Here is an 18886-nt window from a genome sequence, read left to right as displayed (position 1 = left end):
TTAATACCTGCTCTTGAGCGAATTTGAAAGATGTTTACAGCGTTGAAAAACTACTTATTGAGCATAGATAAATACCCAAACATTTTAAAAACGTTTTTCGAAAACCGAAATAAACCGCATGTTAAAATGTCAGCCAATTATGACTTACTAGAATATTATTATGCGCGTTCAACTTCAAAAGTGGTAAATTTCAAGTTGAGTTTGTACTTCTATTACGGATTCCAATGATTCCTTCAGATTCGTCTATACGATTCAAACGTTTACAATTTCCAGTTTATGGAAATTAATAAATAAATGTTATAAAATAGTTTCAGTGTAAGATTTTTTACCTTTACTTAAAACAAGTTAAAGTTTTTATTAACGATGCTGTTATTGCCACACTCCACGGATAATTTCCCAGCCTGTAATCAGTCATTTCATACGCTTAAAATTTTCGGTGAGGCCCAGAGATATCCCTGTCAATAATCATAGACAGTGGCTTGCTATTATCCAGTCTACAAATTTCATCCGTGGAGTGTGGTAATAGATGTATCTTTTTAGTTAACACTAGCTTCTACACACAGTATATACTAACAATCTACCGATCGGTCGAATTTGGATAACTGTACATGTAATGACGTTAGATATTAAAATAACTCTTGAATAATAATTTTTATTAAAACGGTCCAGATTGTTACAACTTATTAAAGAATGTTTGAAATTTTCGAATTAACGACGTGTGTACCTATAATTGGCGAGGAGACGTTCCTCGTTCCAGTTCCCAAAGAAAAAAATAAAAAATGTTAATTCATAGGCCAGTATATTTTCAGACGACAGAAAATAGGACTTCCAGCACTGGATAAGCGTTCTCATTCATTTTGTTTGTTTCTTTTAATATGGTTAATTTATCTTATGCTTTTAATAGATTAGTGCAAAGATTTGTCACTAACCCTCTCTTCTTTTTGGTTTTTGGATTTTGGTTGTGTTTGACTTTGGCAGAGTTTAAATTTATTAATTATAATCCGTTACATTTAATAAATTCTACGATATCTGCAAATTCTAATGAAAAGACTGTACCGCATTTTATTATATAATACAACATTCGCAAAAAATCACTTTATTGTTGGGTCTATTTATGAATATTTATTTCGCTAGAAATAATAATCTTACTATTCTTAATTGGTTTTTGATAATTATAACTTTTTTTTTTAAAAACGATAACAAAAAAAAATATTTTTAAATTTCATAGTGTTTATTTCGTTGGAATTTCTATACATAAATATTCCTGAAGCAGAATTTAGAACTTATGTTTATATAACCGCTTTTATATACTTATACTTTCAAAATCAAATTTTCGCTTTATTAAATAATAACGATGGTGAAGACGAAGATTTTTCTGTTCCTGCTTCTCACACTTCTACCGTTCAAGGAAAAACCCGAAATAAGATTTCTGCGCAAGAAGCCTTTAATTTACATGATTTTAAATTACCTTTCCAAAATTTAACTTTTCACCATTTTTTTAATCGTAGTTCTTTAGTAATGCCATATTTGAAATATGATACTCGTTGCTCCTACGTCCTAAAATATTCTTCTATTTCACCGTGGGATTGTGAAGCGTTGTGAAGCACTAAATGCCTGAAAAAAGTGTGAAAATAAACGGCAATAATTAGAGGTATAAATCCCGAAACAGCGGATAATACTTCAAGAAATGAATCACCAGCAGAACCTGGAAAAAACGGATAGCGACGTGTTCACCAAGGTTCAGAAAAGACCCTGAAACAGCAGACAACGTTAACAGATCCTGAAACATGGGACAGTTAATTCGCCAGTTAGAATTTACGAGCCTCAGTAAATTTAACAATATCAATCGGGATTTGACAGCTCATAAAAATTCCAAAAATCACGTTCTCAATGAATTGGCGTACAAACGAAACGTACGAAACAGTTTGTCTGACGAAAAACTAAATTCCCTTGTAATGATGTCAATTGAAAATGAAATTAAAAATTCGAATTTCAATTCAAATTAACTTATAAGAATGTTGAACAAAAAACTACTTCAAAATCAAGTATATTTTCGATAGGGAATAAACAAAACCCCTAGCATCGGTAAAGAATTAAGGCATTTCACGCTAAGCCGAAGCATTGCCAACGAAGGACAACGAGGGAAAAAATACTAGGGTGGCTACAACAAAGGATAATCTTCTATTCTAAATCAATAGTCAATCAATCAAACCAGTGGTCCGTGAACCACCAGTGGTCCGCAGAAGCCAAAATATGCTCCGCGATTGATTTTAAAGCAAGAGTATAATAAATATCAGTACACTGAGTTTGTAGTTTCAGTTACACTAGATTTCTTGACCGGCAAAGTGCTTTCTTCAAAGAAATTTCAGTGTATTAGTTATATAGTGTTTAAAGTATTATTATATACAGTGACGAGCAAAACCGTATTATATACAGTAACGAACGAACACATATACATATGTGCAATAGTATACCATAGTACCTATACACCGAACAGGTAATGAATCATAGCAAGGACTTACAAGGAATTACAGTGAAAGAGAGCAGCTCCTAGGATCCAACTTTTCACACCCGGACGAACCGAATTATACAGGGTCCGCCAACGGATTAGTATGTTTTTCAAATGGGTAGTACTCGGCGTCTGGGCCCCTCAGAGTGGTAGGGTTGGTCTCATTGTGTTCACAACGAAGTGAGTTTTTTTCAGGTCAGTACTCAAGATGGTTTGGACCATGCAGCACCGTGTTTTCGCCGTAAGTCGTTTCTTGGTTAACGGATCGATCGTCCAGACTCAGCGTGACTTCCGTCGGCATTTTAACATTCCCCACCGCGGAACTATCCCCAATCGGAATTTAATAATGGTGTGGGTGAACAATTTTAAACGGGCCGGGCCAACTTCCGGTTTTGTTTTATCGGCTACTAAAGTATGTGGGCCTATAAAACATAATGGATCATCTAGAGGACACCCCGGGCATTCATAATCACAATCGTACACCCGCCTACCACAAACAGGAGCGTGGCAATTGACCAAAAACTTTCAATTTTACGTCTTACACTTTAGCGCCTAATCAGGGTGACTTAGAAGGATTAAACTATTTGATTGCGATCGCCGCACATGTGCACTTTACGTAGAGATGTCAACGTCTTATATATGTTGAACAAAGGAGTGGCAATCGAAAACCCAAAAAAGTCAAAATACCTAGCAACTTCCGGTTTTGTTTTATCGGCTAATAAAGTATGTGGGCCTATAAAACACAATGGATCATCTAGAGGACACCCGGGCATTCATAATCACAATCGTACACCCGCCTACCACAAACAGGAGCGTGGCAATTGACCAAAAACTTTCAATTTTACGTCTTACACTTTAGCGCCTAATCAGGGTGACTTAGAAGGATTAAACTATTTGATTGCGGTCGCCGCACATCTGCGCTTTACGTAGAGATGTCAACGTCTTATATATGTTGAACAAAGGAGTGGCAATCGAAAACCCAAAAAATTCAAAATACCTAGCAACTTCCGGTTTTGTATTAGCAACTAAGCGAGGCGAACATTGCGCTGCATTTGCCACACAATGACCATTTTGTATTTTGATAAAATGTGTTCTCACGCTGATTACAACAATCGAGGCGCTGAAACCGCGACAGTTTTATTTCCGTTTTTTTTTTTTAAGTTTTTCATTTTGGAATGCAATTAAATGTGTTCTCACGCTAATTACAACCATCATTTTATAATATATATTCCCGATATAAAATATATATATATAGATATATACCTATATGTAGGAACAATACGGTAGCTCGACAAAGACTATTGGCACTACGGACTGAACGAAGCGTCCATCATAGGATAGTAACGGTCGATACTTATAGTTTTTTAGAAGATAAGAAGCATTGTAACCACGAAAGCGAGTAAACGTGTGTATTCACTATTGGATATCCAAATAAAATCCTACATATATGGTAAACTAAAAAATGGTTCAAGAAGGTATAAATATGAATTTTATTTTATAATTGTAATAACATATTTACGGAAATCACATTAAGGTGGAGCAATGGATACTGAAAATTATTTAAACTTTGATAGTGATCAACAAATGTTCAATTTTGTGTTTGATCCAACAGAATTCGATAAAATGTTACAAAGTTTTGATGAGGAAGAGTTTAATAAGTCGCTTCAAAAACTAGAAGAGCCCGCTCAATCCTTACAAGGTACAACTGAAGTGAAGACACATGTGTTAAATAAGCGTAAGCGTGAAATCTCATTTTTTCAGTTGTAATCATTAATTTTCTTTTAAAAGACTTTACACAAAATTTGTTCTATGAGGAGTTGGAGGATATTTTCGGCAGCTGATTGAATAGTTCTGCAGTAGTGGAAGACAGTTTGATAACGCTGATAGCGATTCGACAAGTCTATTGAGAGTAGGAAAATAGTCATCAACTATCTACCCTCTATATATGTATGTAGGAATGGTGCATAGGAGCGGACTCGAACTTAACGAGACGACTGAAACGGACGACAGCTAAACAGAAGACGAAAAATTCAGTTTAATCCGTCTAAATATAGCAGCCGCTGAGAGCAAAACTGAAACGAAAAATCCAAAATTAAACTTAAAACTATTGGTTGAGTGTATTAAATTAAAATATAAGTGTATTAACAAATACAATTTAAAATGTATTACCCTAGTAAAAAACGGAGGTAACCAATTCACTACTACAATTGTAAAATTTCACCTCTTACATCACTACATATCCATAACTAACTTTTTGTTGTTAAACGAAAAATTGTGTTATAAGCGGAGCAACATCTATGAAACTTAATAGTTCAATGTATAAGAGATGCACACAGAGACAATGAATCTGTCAAAAATTGGCGCCATTGAATCAGTCATTTGAGTAGCGTCCAAAAAAGTGACGCATTTAGTTTAACTTTTAGTCAACATTAATGTTTATTAAATCAAACTCTTTTCATAACAGCAAACAAAGAAACGAAGACGTCAATTAATAGAAATATAGCAAAATAAAAAAATTAATATTTATATCAAATTTTTATGGTGAGGAAACAATTGGTAAGTATGGTTATGTTAAAAAATTTTAAAATAGAATATCTTTTATTTTATATTCTAATACATTATGAACCTTTGTAGGTTTTTTTGGTTGAAATTTTACGAGCAAAACAGTTTTTTGTTTTAGATTACTTACAGAAATTCCATATGATAATCTAAATATTAAATTTGATCGAAATCGTTATGCTCTATTATCTGACATGTATTTGAAATTTCAACAAAGTTATTATGGGTGCACTCCACAACCAATTTTATCACCTAATCAATTTGTTGAAACTGCTCCAATAATTGTTTTAGATGTAACACATCAAAATGAATCTATAAAAGGCGGTCCCATCGATATTCAGATTGAGCTAAAATTTAATAAGACCGTCCCTGATAACACCGCTGCTTATTGTATACTTATCCATGATAAAAAGTATGAATATAATCCATTTACTAATGTGGTTAAAAAGATTATTTGAAAATAAGTGACAATTTTAGTCGTAACCACAACATTTTTATCAAGAAGTGCTTATTATTATTTTTTACTATAAAAGCTCAGCTCAGCTCGGCTCTACTTTAAGTCCTGCAAACAACAGCGTTAAATATGATTGGCTCGCGTAGCACCCGTATAACAGAGATAGAAGGGTATGTTGAGAGAAGCCTGTGCTGGAGGATCCCGACCTGCGTCTTGAGTTGCTTGAGGACATCAAGACTGAATTCCTGGTATTCCTGTGTCAACAGCCAGAATTTTTAAATATCAAATTATCACTGGACTTTGAGGACATTGATCCGAGTGAGACAGTGCTATAACTTTGTAAATTTGAAGCATAAATATTTGCAAATATATTTTATTTACTGATTAACAGAAAGCCCAATACATTTGTTTGTCGACCGGCACTTCCAATCGCAAATCAAACAAGTTGTTTCTTGACGTCATTCCTTATTTTTGATTTGACTGATAAATTGATGTTGTTGTTGTAGCGGCGGAGGAAGGAGATGATATTCCAGCAGTTGCAATTTACAAACACTTGCAACATTTAATGAACAATTTGCAAACATCCAATCAACACAATTACTTTCCGTTACAAGTAAAAGCGGAAATGGAGAACCTGAAGAAAGAAAACTATGGCTTGAAACAATTTGAAGTCGGCAACAAAACAGTAATACTGAGTGGATATCAGAAGTCCGCAGATTGGGTCTCAAGTTGACATCTTACGCAACCCTCTCATTTGGTTATGTGGGATACTTCTCTTGGCAATATACACTTTCGCCAAGCGTAGCAAGTTTGAACATCAGCGACGCTTCCATAGTGGACGACGACGAACTAGCACCCATTACACCGACCAAAGTGCAGTTTCAGGAGCTTACAACCGCTCAACAACGCCTTCTCTCGACGGACCAAGCCATATACACGAAGAACTAGACCAAGTGTTTAGCTAGTGGGGCAGCTTCCCGATAAGCGAGTCACACACGTTCGAAGAATTGGCCAACGACCCCCTAAGGTGGGGTACATCTACTTCAAAATTAAGTATATTTACGATAGGGAATAAACAAAACCCCTAGCATCGGTAAAGAATTAAGGCATTGCACGCTAAGTCGAAGCGTTGCCAATGAGGGACAAAAATAATATGGTGACAACAACAAAGGATAATCCTTTATTCTAAATCAATGGTTCCCAACTAGTGGTCCGCAGAAGCCAAAATATGCCCCGCGTATGATTTGAAAGCAAGAGTATAATAAATATCAGTACACTGAGTTTGTAGTTTCAGTTACACTAGATTTCTTGCCCAGCAAAGTGCTTTCTTCAAAGAAATTTCAGTGTATTAGTTATATAGTGTTTCAAGTATTATTATATACAGTGCCGAGCAAAACCGTATTATATACAGTAACGAACGAACACATATACATATGTGCACCAGTTTATTCAACCATCGTATCTATATACTAAACAGGAAAGGAGTCATAGCAAGGACTTACAAGAAATTACAGTGAAAGAGAGCAGCTCCTAGGATCCAACTTTTCACACCCGGACGAACCGAATTATATAAGCATTTTATATATTTTGGTAAGCCATTTATTATTTATTAATTATGTATAGATTAAGTAGAACCACCAGTGGTCCGCAGAAGCCAAATTATGCTCCGCGAATGATTTTAAAGCAAGAGTATAATAAATATCAGTACACTGAGTTTGTAGTTTCAGTTACACTAGATTTCTTGACCAGCAAAGTGCTTTCTTCAAAGAAATTTTAGTGTATTAGTTATATAGTGTTTCAAGTATTATTATATACAGTGACGAGCAAAACCGTATTATATACAGTAACGAACGAACACATATACATATGTGCACCAGTTTATTCAACCATCGTATCTATATACTAAACAGGAAAGGAGTCATAGCAAGGACTTACAAGAAATTACAGTGAAAGAGAGCAGCTCCTAGGATCCAACTTTTCACACCCGGACGAACCGAATTATATAAGCATTTTATATATTTTGGTAAGCCATTTATTATTTATTAATTATGTATAGATTAAGTAGAACCACCAGTGGTCCGCAGAAGCCAAATTATGCTCCGCGAATGATTTTAAAGCAAGAGTATAATAAATATCAGTACACTGAGTTTGTAGTTTCAGTTACACTAGATTTCTTGACCAGCAAAGTGCTTTCTTCAAAGAAATTTTAGTGTATTAGTTATATAGTGTTTCAAGTATTATTATATACAGTGACGAGCAAAACCGTATTATATACAGTAACGAACGAACACATATACATATGTGCACCAGTTTATTCAACCATCGTATCTATATACTAAACAGGAAAGGAGTCATAGCAAGGACTTACAAGAAATTACAGTGAAAGAGAGCAGCACCTAGGATGCAACTTTTCACACCCGGACGAACCGAATTATATAAGCATTTTATATATTTTGGTAAGCCATTTATTATTTATTAATTATGTATAGATTAAGTAGAACCACCAGTGGTCCGCAGAAGCCAAATTATGCTCCGCGAATGATTTTAAAGCAAGAGTATAATAAATATCAGTACACTAAGTTTGTAGTTTCAGTTACACTAGATTTCTTGACCAGCAAAGTGCTTTCTTCAAAGAAATTTCAGTGTATTAGTTATTTAGTGTCTAAAGTATTATTATATACAGTGGCGAGCAAACACATATACATGACAACCTTGCTTCAACCCTCAAAAAAAACCAGATAAATCCGCCATTTTTGCAGTAATCTACTATGGAAGCTCTGGTGCATTTTTGCTCATGAACAGTTGAAAATACATTTTATTGAAAGGAAATTTTTCTAAAATCAAGAAATTATTTAATTATTATCTAATTAATTTTAGGCCATGATTTTCGAAGAAACAATAAAGAAAATTGAAGGAGATGATATTCCAGCAGTTGCAATTTACAAACACTTGCAACATTTAATGAACAATTTGCAAACATCCAATCAACACAATTACTTTCCGTTACAAGTAAAAGCGGAAATGGAGAACCTGAAGAAAGAAAACTATGACTTGAAACAATTTAAAGTAGAGGCAAAACAATTTCGAAGTAAATATTTCATTTTACACTTCAATTTTTGCTTTCACATTTTTAATCGTCTTCAATATGTCAATCTGGTGATTGCTACAAACATCTTGAGGCATGGACTCAACAGTTTGCTCAGGTAAAATGTTTGGGCACTGTATCCTTCCGTTTTAGAGATTGTGCTGCAAGCAATCTTATACCTATGCTTCCCGTTCGTTTGGATTCACCAATCCAGGATCTCTATTAAAGTGGATTTTTACTGATGCCATGGAAGACGAAGCTGCCACAATGTTCTCAAAGGATGCGAGTTCGACAAAAACGACTCGTACTTTATGTAACCAGGTGGACATGTTCATAGTGAAGAAGTCTGCTTACTCTGCCACAACAAATCCAGCACTATATTTTTTCTCAAACTTAGTTGGAGCATTGTTCAATGTCGGTGGAGGTTTACGAGCAAGAAAGCTGTTAGTTTGTGATCTCTCAACAACAGTACTGAATGGAGTAATTGTCAGATATGTACACAACAAATAGGCGCGCATGAGTCAAAACCACACTAGTACGATAGTTACAGATGAACTTATTAAAAAACAACACAAAGTTAATTTGAGGAAGAAGCAAAGAGCTGCAACTACATATGAACCTGCTGATAGCGACGAGCCTATTGGTACTGATATCACTGAATGGATACCATATCTCGAACAGCTGATGCCAAGAGGCGGGCCGTCAATAATATTATTTTTTACATCCGGTAATGAAAGAAACGTTAAAAAATATTTAACATTGATAATTTTATATCAAAATAAAACCATTTGTTCAGTATTCCTTATCACAATTGCGTCCAGTGTACATATATCGGATAATTATGTATCGTTTACGTCAGGCTTGTGGTTGCGACATTTTTCCACTTTTAATATATAAAGAAATTTTTCAAAATTTCAAGTGCAAACCATGGCATAAATATAACCAAGAATGTACCAGCATAGCAAACAAACGCTTATGTCATAAAGGAGCTAAATATATAGCGACATTATATTGTAAATGAATGACCCTGTTGTGCATATACAGCGCGAATCGATGACCGTCCTGCAGTCAGCAGTCAGACAGTAAACGAACATCGCCGCGACGCGTTCACACATTTAACGACCAACAAATACATATTTACATTAGGGTGGAACGAAAAAACAATTTTTTTTGCTTAGCCTGATTTTTGTAAAAAAAAAATTTAATAAGTGTTCTAGAAGCTGTGGAGAGTGCTTTTTCTGGCCAATTAAAAGTTATCAACTTAACAAAATTTTTTGTGGTCATTATTGGAGTTTTAAAAAAAGTCTTAAACGACAACATGCTTTCCTTAATTTTTATATAAATGTGAAGAGTTGTGAAAATAAAGTTTTTTATACAAAAATTTTTGTACAAAAAAAATTTTAACTCGAAATTGACTTTAAAAGTGAGCCGCCTCAAGATGTTAAAAAAAATTTTATTTTTTTATAATCTACAAATTTTACCCTTAGGCTAAACAGAAAAAAAAAAACATTTTTTTTTCGCTCCATTTTTTCGCTAAATGAAATGTTCTTTTAACTTTCAATATGTATATCATTTTGCTAGAGAGCAAGGAGATTGAGAATTTTCTGCATTACAATTGCGCATGCGTGAGACGACATGTTGGCGCAATTTTGCAACGCAAGTGCTGCCAGTTTGTTTGAATATTTTGTTTTAATTTGAAAAAGCAATAAAAAACGAAAGTTCTAATGTTAAATAAAATAAAGGAAAGTTATTATAAATGACGATGAAAGAAATGCGCAAAATAATTTTCAACTTGTGTGCGAAGAAAATACTCGAACGTTGCGATATTCAACATACCCGACGCAAATGAAATACCACTTAATATCATATACTATAACACTAACACTAACACATTAACAGTCTTGAATAGGTTTTTTTTTTTTCAAAGAAATGCAGTTGTAGATTTAAACAAGAAGACGTTTCAAGGAATACGCGTAAATTTTGAGAAAATATGAATTTTAAAGGATACATTTGTCGCATAATATAATAAGTAATCAATTGATGCTTATCGTATATATGTACTAAAAATTGCTTATATAGATAACTACTTATGTATAGGTATGTATATATGTACGTATTTACACTATGCTACGCAACTTAATCAAATATATGTAAATGTAAGGAAAAGAAAATGTTTACTTGTTTTCGAAAACAGCTTCAATAGTTTACTGGCGTCGCTGCTGCTGCGGCATCCGATGAAGACGATACTACGAAGAGCAATGGCAATTGCAGCAGAAACATTTGTTCTTGATTGACTGCCACCGCGGTGGCAAAGTCGCGATTGTTGTTGTACGAAACGCAGTGTTTATTGCTGCCACAATATATATTCTTATTAGCATACCAGTGTCGTTGTGGCGACACGGACAGCGACGGAAAACGATTGCTCATCGTCGCAGCCGCCGCGGCAGCTGCTGCGGCTGCTACTACTGCCGTTGTTGCTGCTGTTGTTTTGGCTGTGGTTGTTGTTGTTGAGGTTGTTACTGCCGCTGTTTGCGTTGGTGTCGTTGGCCACTGATTCACTATACAAGTTTTATGATTACAGTAACTGCCAAAGCCCATATGCAGCCCTCGTCATTCATCCCATAGACATTGTTGCTTCTGTCGCACGTAATAGGTAAATTGACTGCACTTGCGGCACGTCTTAATGCCGCAACGATAGTTGGATTGTGCAGCCGACGAGTCGCCGCCGCCATTTTTTGCTTTGCAATATTTCAAACCGCATGGATACCAGCCAATGCAGGTTTCGAGCGTACAAAGACAGGGTGCCCACAGACCGCTAACCTCATTGCAGCGTGAGAAAAGTGTATCGGGAAATTTCTCAGTTGCCGCTTCGAGACTGGATATGGATGACCCTGCGGAAAGAGCATAAAATATACGAAAAAGAAAATATTATTAAAAAATATATGTATGTATAATGTATGTACATATAAGTATATATTGTTGGTATTTCAGAGTTATGCTATTAAAAAGTCAGCTCAAACTAAATAAAATTAAAGAAATATATGCATATACATTTAAATAATAATAATAACAAATACTTAAGATAAATTTATATTAAAAAAAAAACAAAAAGCTTACACACCTGGCAATTCAGACCACGCCTTCAAATCGACACTACGCACATATGTCGCATCTGCCGCCTCCGCGCATAGCGTTTGCAGGTGGCGTGTTATTGGTAACGAACGATTAAGATGCACCCACGATGTCATCGTAAATGTTTCTCGTCCCTTATCCTCTTCGGGGGTACGTATCGTGCTGGGATTTTTTTGACGTAACTTAGCCATAGCATCAGACGAAATGAAATCACCTTTATTAAATTTCGTCACAAAGCACATGACTTGATATTGACTTTGGCCACGTTCTTCCTCGCCCAGCACGAGTGCTTTCACGATTTTCACCTCCTTTTTAAAGAGAAAATACCGACAAATAGTAATTTATTACGAAACATATTTTTCTTGTAATTTTTGTTTTAAGCATACATATACAGAGCTAAATCGTTCACAAAAATTCGAAAAATTCAATGGGTGAGTCAAAAACGGTATATTTTTTTCCACTTGGTACTCTGAAAAATAGATTCTTAGACACATCTAAGAAAGTCCTTTACAGTTTTCTATATTTTTTTTTTAATATCAGATAGAAAAATTCAAATCTGGTTTCCAAAAACTTAAAAAAATATCTTGATTGAAAGATTATAGATTTTGAAGGAAATTGAAAGTTCGCTTAAGATTTTTTCGTATGCCTAAACGTTTAAAAGGTATTAACGGTTGAAGTTTGAATATATTCATACTTAGAGAGAATTTCTTAGTGGTGTCTCAGAAACTATTTTTCAGTGCACCAAACGAAAAAAATAGATTCGTGCTTTACATTGTACATTAGGGTGGAGCGAAAAAAAATTTTTTTGCTTAGCCTGCGGGTAAATTTTGTAGATTATGAAAAAAGAAAATTTTGGACAAAAAAAAATTATTTTTTAACATCTAGAGGCGGCCCAGTCCCACCTCACTTTTAATGCAAATTTTCGACTTAAAATTTTTATTTCGTAAATCGTATTTTGATAAGCGCTCTAGAAGCTGTGGGGAGTCCTCTTTTTGGCCAATTAAAAATTATCAACTTAAAAAAAAATTATTTTGTAGTCATAACAAAGTTTTAAAAAAAAATGTTAAACGACAACATGCTCTCCTTGAGCGTTAAAATAAACTTTGAATTAAAAACCGTCATATTTGGTAATTTTTATATAAATGTAAAGAGTTTAACCTTAAATAATTTTTTCTCGTCCAAAAAAATTTTAACTCAAAATTTACTTTAAAACGGAGTGAGATGTTAAAAAATAAAATTTTTTGTCCAAAAATTTCCTTTTTGATAATCCACAGGGTAAACCCTCAGGCTAAACCAAAAAAAAATTGTAATAATGTACATACACTAAAAGGAATATCAATACGCTAGTAAATCTAAAAAAATAAATTCATAAACTTAAAGTTATTCATTTCAAAACAATAGAAGCTAAGAAACTCTAAGTGTGTAAATTTTTGCCTGCATTAATTTTAGCGGTATTTTAAAAGGGCCTTACGATATTTTTCGCTTAAAAGGTTTGTTGTTGTTTTTGTTTTAACGGTTCTATAATCCCCGTTTGGGTGGTAAAGTTCAGTTTGGTTGTCGTCGAAGTCATCTGACGGAAAGCCGAGGAAACGAGTTATTTCGACGGCGTCGGTCCATAGGGAGAAAGGTGTTAGATTAGTGGATTGGTTTCGTTGCGGATGCAAAGAAGGGTTTAGTGTCATGCGGAGACTGATTTATTCTCTTGGCAACTAGAGCTCTTCGTCTGCGACGGGTGGTGGTTTGACTCCAAGTACGCCATTCACTGAGAGCGAGTCGGTGAAGGGGTTAATGGCTGCACCGTGAATGGCGGTCAATGCATGTCTGAAGTTAGTTGCGTCCGAAGTCTGGTCGGTGTACTGTTCAATGTCGTCGACGTAGTCAAGAAAGAATCTCTTGATGTTCCTGGGAGCCAGTTCCGCTTCAAACAAACGACTGAACATCCATCATAGCATCAGGACCTCACTGTGCAGGTGTTCGACTGGAGACACCAAGAGGCATCCCGTTATGGTCCGGAGTGCAGTGTTCTGACAAGTCTGAAGCTTCTTCGCCAGCGTTGCACTACATCCAGGCGACCATATCGGCGCAGCGTAGTTTAAGAAGGCCTTCCGATTGCCTTGTATGTTTCCAGCAGCGTTTCTTTGTATTTTCCCCATGAGCTGCCGGCAAGCGACTTGAAGATTTTGTTACGGTTCTGTACTTTGGCAGTTATTTTTATAAACGCTCTGACCTTCAGACCGTCGTTTTTTTGCATTTTCGAATCGTCTTGTGACATACATCAAATTCATGAACCGCCTGAATAACTTTATTAGTCTTCGCCGCGGTGATAGTAGCACCTGAAACGATTAAGCGCCTGGCAATTCTTGCTATTTTCGAAGATAACTTTTTGGTACTATCGCCAGTCTTTTGGAGACTAAAAATTACATTGACTTAATTTAACTTTATGAATCCGAGTTCGAGGGATGTTTTGTATTTTCCTGCAATTTTTCTATAGCAAAAACAATTTTTTTTTACTTTTTAAGTCATCATCTGCTTACGAAGAATTTCTTAAGAAGAATTTATGATTTTTCCTACTACAACATAACTAAAAATTTTAAATAAATATACATACAAGTAAATATGTATAATTTTTTATATTTTCCTGTGAAATACGTATATTTGAATTGAGCAACACATTAAAGTGACAAAAAAATTATAGCGGACAATACTGTTCACACAAATTTTCACACAGTTTCGCTTCTATATACGTAAACTCCCGTTAATTAAAAAAAAAAATTAACAGAAGAAAATTAATTAGTGGCATTAACATTCACTATAGACAAAATTTAACAAATTGAAGTTATATCCATAAAATATTATTTTATTACTTTTTGCATATATTCGTGAACAGTTTAGTGCCATACTGTATATTTAGATAGCGTTGAGATTATTGATATAATATATAGTACTTACATTTCGAAAATCAATGACTTGTGTGATAAGCGTGCCGTCTGTTTTTTGAAACTCTAAAGTAATTATGTCTTCGCTGACATTGGAGGTGATGCTCTCTTGTATGACCTCACCACCCTTTTCATGAAAAGAGAACAGAAAAAAGCAAAAATAAAATAAATTACAAATTTGATTAAAAAATTGCATATTATAAAATATATAAATTTAATATTTTTGTTAATTTTCGGTTATTAGCATAATACCTAGATGTGACAATCTCCGAACTAATATTCAAATATAAAATAATAAAGTCAAAAAATCATTTTCAAGAGTTAAACAATAAAACTAGATTTTTATTTATTAATCATCAGAATGTCAATAATTAGAATATTTATGGTTAGAAAAATAGCTTCAAAACTAAAAAATTTCAAAACTGTATCCAAATAAAACACTTCGAATATTGTGCTGAACAAATTTATATTTATTATGAAAACCATTTAGACATGCAATGAGACTGTTTAGAAAGCAACAATTCTTAAATAAACAACAACTTTCTTTCAACGAAAAGTAAAAAAATCGATTTTAGCCACTAACGAGTAGACCGCAAATTTAATTTAATTTTTCGCACAAAAGTTAAACGCAAGTTAGCCACAGGAAACAAATTACAGCAGCACTACGAGTTTTTTCTAAATACATACATGCATACATATGTATATACATATTTTCAGCAAGCTCGCAGCTAAAGGTCAAACACAAATTTATGTAAATACATATGTATGCACAAAATCTGCGAGCAGAACAGTTGAATTACATACAATAGCAACAACAGCGGCAACAAAAGGTAAACAAAACAAACCACTTATCCATGAACTAAATCTTAGGGAAAAAATTACATAAAATGAAAGCGAAACAAAAGAATGTAAACGGTACCTTAATTCATGACACCAAAACGTGAAAGACGTAAGATGTAAATATGTAAGTATTAAAAAACTACATGATATTTGGTAAGAATAGGGGCATATTGTGAAAAGGTGGCATTAAAATATATTTTCGTAAGACCCCACTTTTAAAAAAAAATTGTTTTATGAGATATAGCATTTTTGGTGTCATAAAAATTTTATTATTTATAAAAAAAAAAAAAAAAAGAATAGAAACTAGTGGCACTGATAACTAGTATTATTATCTTGATTATTTGTATAGTTTGAAAGCTCAATCTCACAAAATTATGCCGCAAGTGTTATATTGATCGAATCTAATATAAAAATCTAATTTTAAAAACGAAATTTTTTAATTAAAAAATTTGCAACGCTGATTGTAATTACCTATCAAGCCTGCTATAAATTATCCTATATACGTAAAATACAAATTGAACTTAGTGCCCACTAAGAGTTTTTGATGTTATACACATACAAATCTATTTATATACCTATATGTTACATATTTATGTAGAAACCACTCTGTATTTCACTATAAGTGTGGATACACATGCCCACATTATTTTAAATATGATAGCTTAATTTAAGTTGACCCTAGTGTAAACAGCTAGTAGCAACAAAACAAAAGACACAACAACAAGCTGAAGGAAAAACTTTTGTGTATGTGTAGGAGGCTCATTAAGAAAGCCACGAGCACTTGGCTTGGTCCAAACTAATGGCTTTTGGCAGCAGGCGTTGTATACTAGGCGTTACCAGATAAGCAAATGCAATAAATGAACTGCTGAAAAGCGAAAAAGCACAAAGTTCATGGCTGCTCGTTTCCTTATGTACCTGGCCCTTTTTGCAAGACTTATAAAACACAAATATTTGTATATGTGCCGGATGCAGCAAATCAGCTAACTCTTAAGCTTATAAAATGGCGGAGGCAAAACATATAGAAAAACTAGCCTTGAATGCAGGTTTTGCATGCGATAAGCGAAAGTAATGAACTGCTTTAAGTTGGAAGAGTGAGTATACAAATGTTTCTTTGAATGGGGATACGCTTTAATTCAATTTGTTGCTGCATCGAATGATTGAATCTGTAGTATCAAACGAACTCGTATTTAAAATTAATTGGTCCTTATTTTAATCAAAAACAGAAGCTTACGGTAACAGCCAATCTAAGCCGTTAGATGCCACGCTGTATGCGTTTGTCAATAAGTTAAAAGTTCACAATTCGAACGTAGAAAAATACGGTGAAATTACAACACGAGTATTTAATTTAGACGTTATAAAAACTTTGAAAAAAAATATTAATACATTTACGATAGATACGCAAAAAATATATATATTTTTGATTAAACAAACACTTATATTTCATTTATGTTATAATTAACTAGAAATTACTTGGAAAACAGGCATAGAAAACGTTTAAGAATTGCACAAGTTCAAGGGCAACGTGCATATGTATTCATTTGTATTCCCAACACACTACCCTTATTATTTTATAAGGAGCACGAGTTTGTATGGACAATAGCATAGGTGTCAAAAGGGAGCAAATTGGCAAGCCGGCGTTTTACATTTATTATTTGCTGTCTGTTTTTAGCAAACGTATAGGAGAAAGAAATGAAAACATATTCAAATACATGTATATATATTTATATTTAATTATTATTAAAAAAAATTGGTCTAAATTTCTTTGTCCAAATTGCTTTATGCCTCTCCTTCGTCAATATACACAGTTCGGCAAATTTATGGAGACTTTTACATGCATTGGAGAGCTGGAAATTTTGCGCTATTGTCGCGTCAGCTGAGGGATACTAGTGGCTTATTTTTATTATTTTTTTATATTCTACTATTGTTAGCGCTACAAAAATTATATATATATATATATATAGCTTTCGAGAAATATATTGCAACATATATAGAAAACAATCAGGTAATTATTTTGCAGTAAATAGAAATGAAGCCGAAGTAGGAGCTAATGTAAATGATTATCGGTAAATTAAAAAAACAAAAAAAAATGCTTTAAGCCATATCTCATACGTACATACAACAATATAAATAAATAGATAAATAATATAAATAAAAATATTTGGCAAATTAATTGATAATATTTGTATTGATATTTTACACAACCCACTTGATTTTGTACGTTGATGAGCAATTGACTGCGTGAATTCAGCAAAAGGTTCAAAAATATTATCAACATAAAGTTGAATTTGACTCCATTTCGTAGACATAGTACGCTGGTTAGTGGGGTGCTGCTGCATATACTGCTTATATACAAACACATTTTTTATACAGTTATATAGTTACTATATACATATGCATATAATAACCGCAACACAAATTTATGTGCATATAATAACCGCAACACAAATTTATTTGTACTATTACTTCTTTCGATAATGCAACCAGTTATGCACTGCCTTAAGAATTATTTTTGTTTATCTGTAATTTACAATGGTTTTATTATAGAAAGCGCACTTGGGATTCAGCAAAGTAATCAACACACATTTTCCCCGAACTAACGGCGTTTAATTCTACACAGTACAAAGAAGCATTGCTTTCGTGTACGAAGCGTCATTTAACACGAGACAACCATAATTGGCCTTTTACGATAATTTCGATATTTATAATTATTACGGAAAGTCTTTGAATTAATTTGTTATATTTAGCAAATGTTACAATTAACTAGGTGTACATGTTAAGGAAATTCGCGTATCAGCTATTCCACATTTATTTCTTTATCTTAAATGAAAGTAGCAACGCTTACTAAATTCGCTTCACGTCTTAATAATCCGCCATGTTCCAAAAGACTGGCAGGAAATTTCAATGCACGTAAAATTGCCTTTAAAAATTCTCCAAAATTGCATGTTATAAAGTTTGACAGCCACTAGTGTAGAGCAAAGCTGCCAATTGAACAGGTTTTGTAGCAATTAGGAAGTGTTTCGAAAGCAAACAAGTTTTTGGCATATAAGCTCCAACAAGATAAATTTAATTTCGTTATGTAGGGTTATATCGTGTAAAACGAAGCCAAGTTTTATGATAATTTTTATGAAACAGTTTAAATATATAATAACACCAATGGTACGTTATAGTATGACATTTGAAGAATGATATGTTAAATTTTGATGGAGAAACACTCGAACATACAACAATGACAGCAGCTTCTATGGAGCGTCTCGCACAGAAGTAGGTTTGCGGTGTCCTACATTACTTTTTGCGTTTCTTAAACAGATTTGAAAATAACCCTTCGGTGTTACCTACTAAATTACGTACAGAAAAAATTTTCAGAACTTCAA

General features: G+C 33.7%; 1 protein-coding gene across 2 annotated transcripts; it reads right to left on the bottom strand.

Moving 5' to 3' along the window:
* Nucleotides 1-8145: 8145 nt before the first annotated feature.
* On the bottom strand, nucleotides 8146-18416 carry oaf (out at first). 2 transcript variants are annotated; one of them, XM_036368395.2, is made up of 5 exons: nucleotides 18358-18374; nucleotides 17722-18032; nucleotides 14689-14802; nucleotides 11729-12047; nucleotides 8146-11498 (listed from the first exon to the last, which is right to left on the bottom strand). In XM_036368395.2, exons 2-5 carry the CDS (start codon nucleotides 17872-17874, stop codon nucleotides 11218-11220), a joined length of 867 nt encoding a protein of 288 aa, XP_036224288.1. In that variant the 5' UTR covers nucleotides 17875-18032; nucleotides 18358-18374; the 3' UTR covers nucleotides 8146-11217. The 2 variants fall into 2 exon arrangements, with proteins under 2 accessions (XP_036224288.1, XP_069963500.1); XM_070107399.1 differs by having other exon boundaries at nucleotides 17722-18416.
* Between the last annotated feature and the right edge of the window lie 470 nt (nucleotides 18417-18886).

This window comes from Bactrocera oleae, chromosome 3, assembly GCF_042242935.1.
Source record: "Bactrocera oleae isolate idBacOlea1 chromosome 3, idBacOlea1, whole genome shotgun sequence".
Taxonomy (NCBI): domain Eukaryota; kingdom Metazoa; phylum Arthropoda; class Insecta; order Diptera; family Tephritidae; genus Bactrocera; species Bactrocera oleae.
The sequence above is the reverse complement of the archived record's forward strand: the minus strand, read 5'-3'. Positions and strand labels throughout refer to the sequence as shown.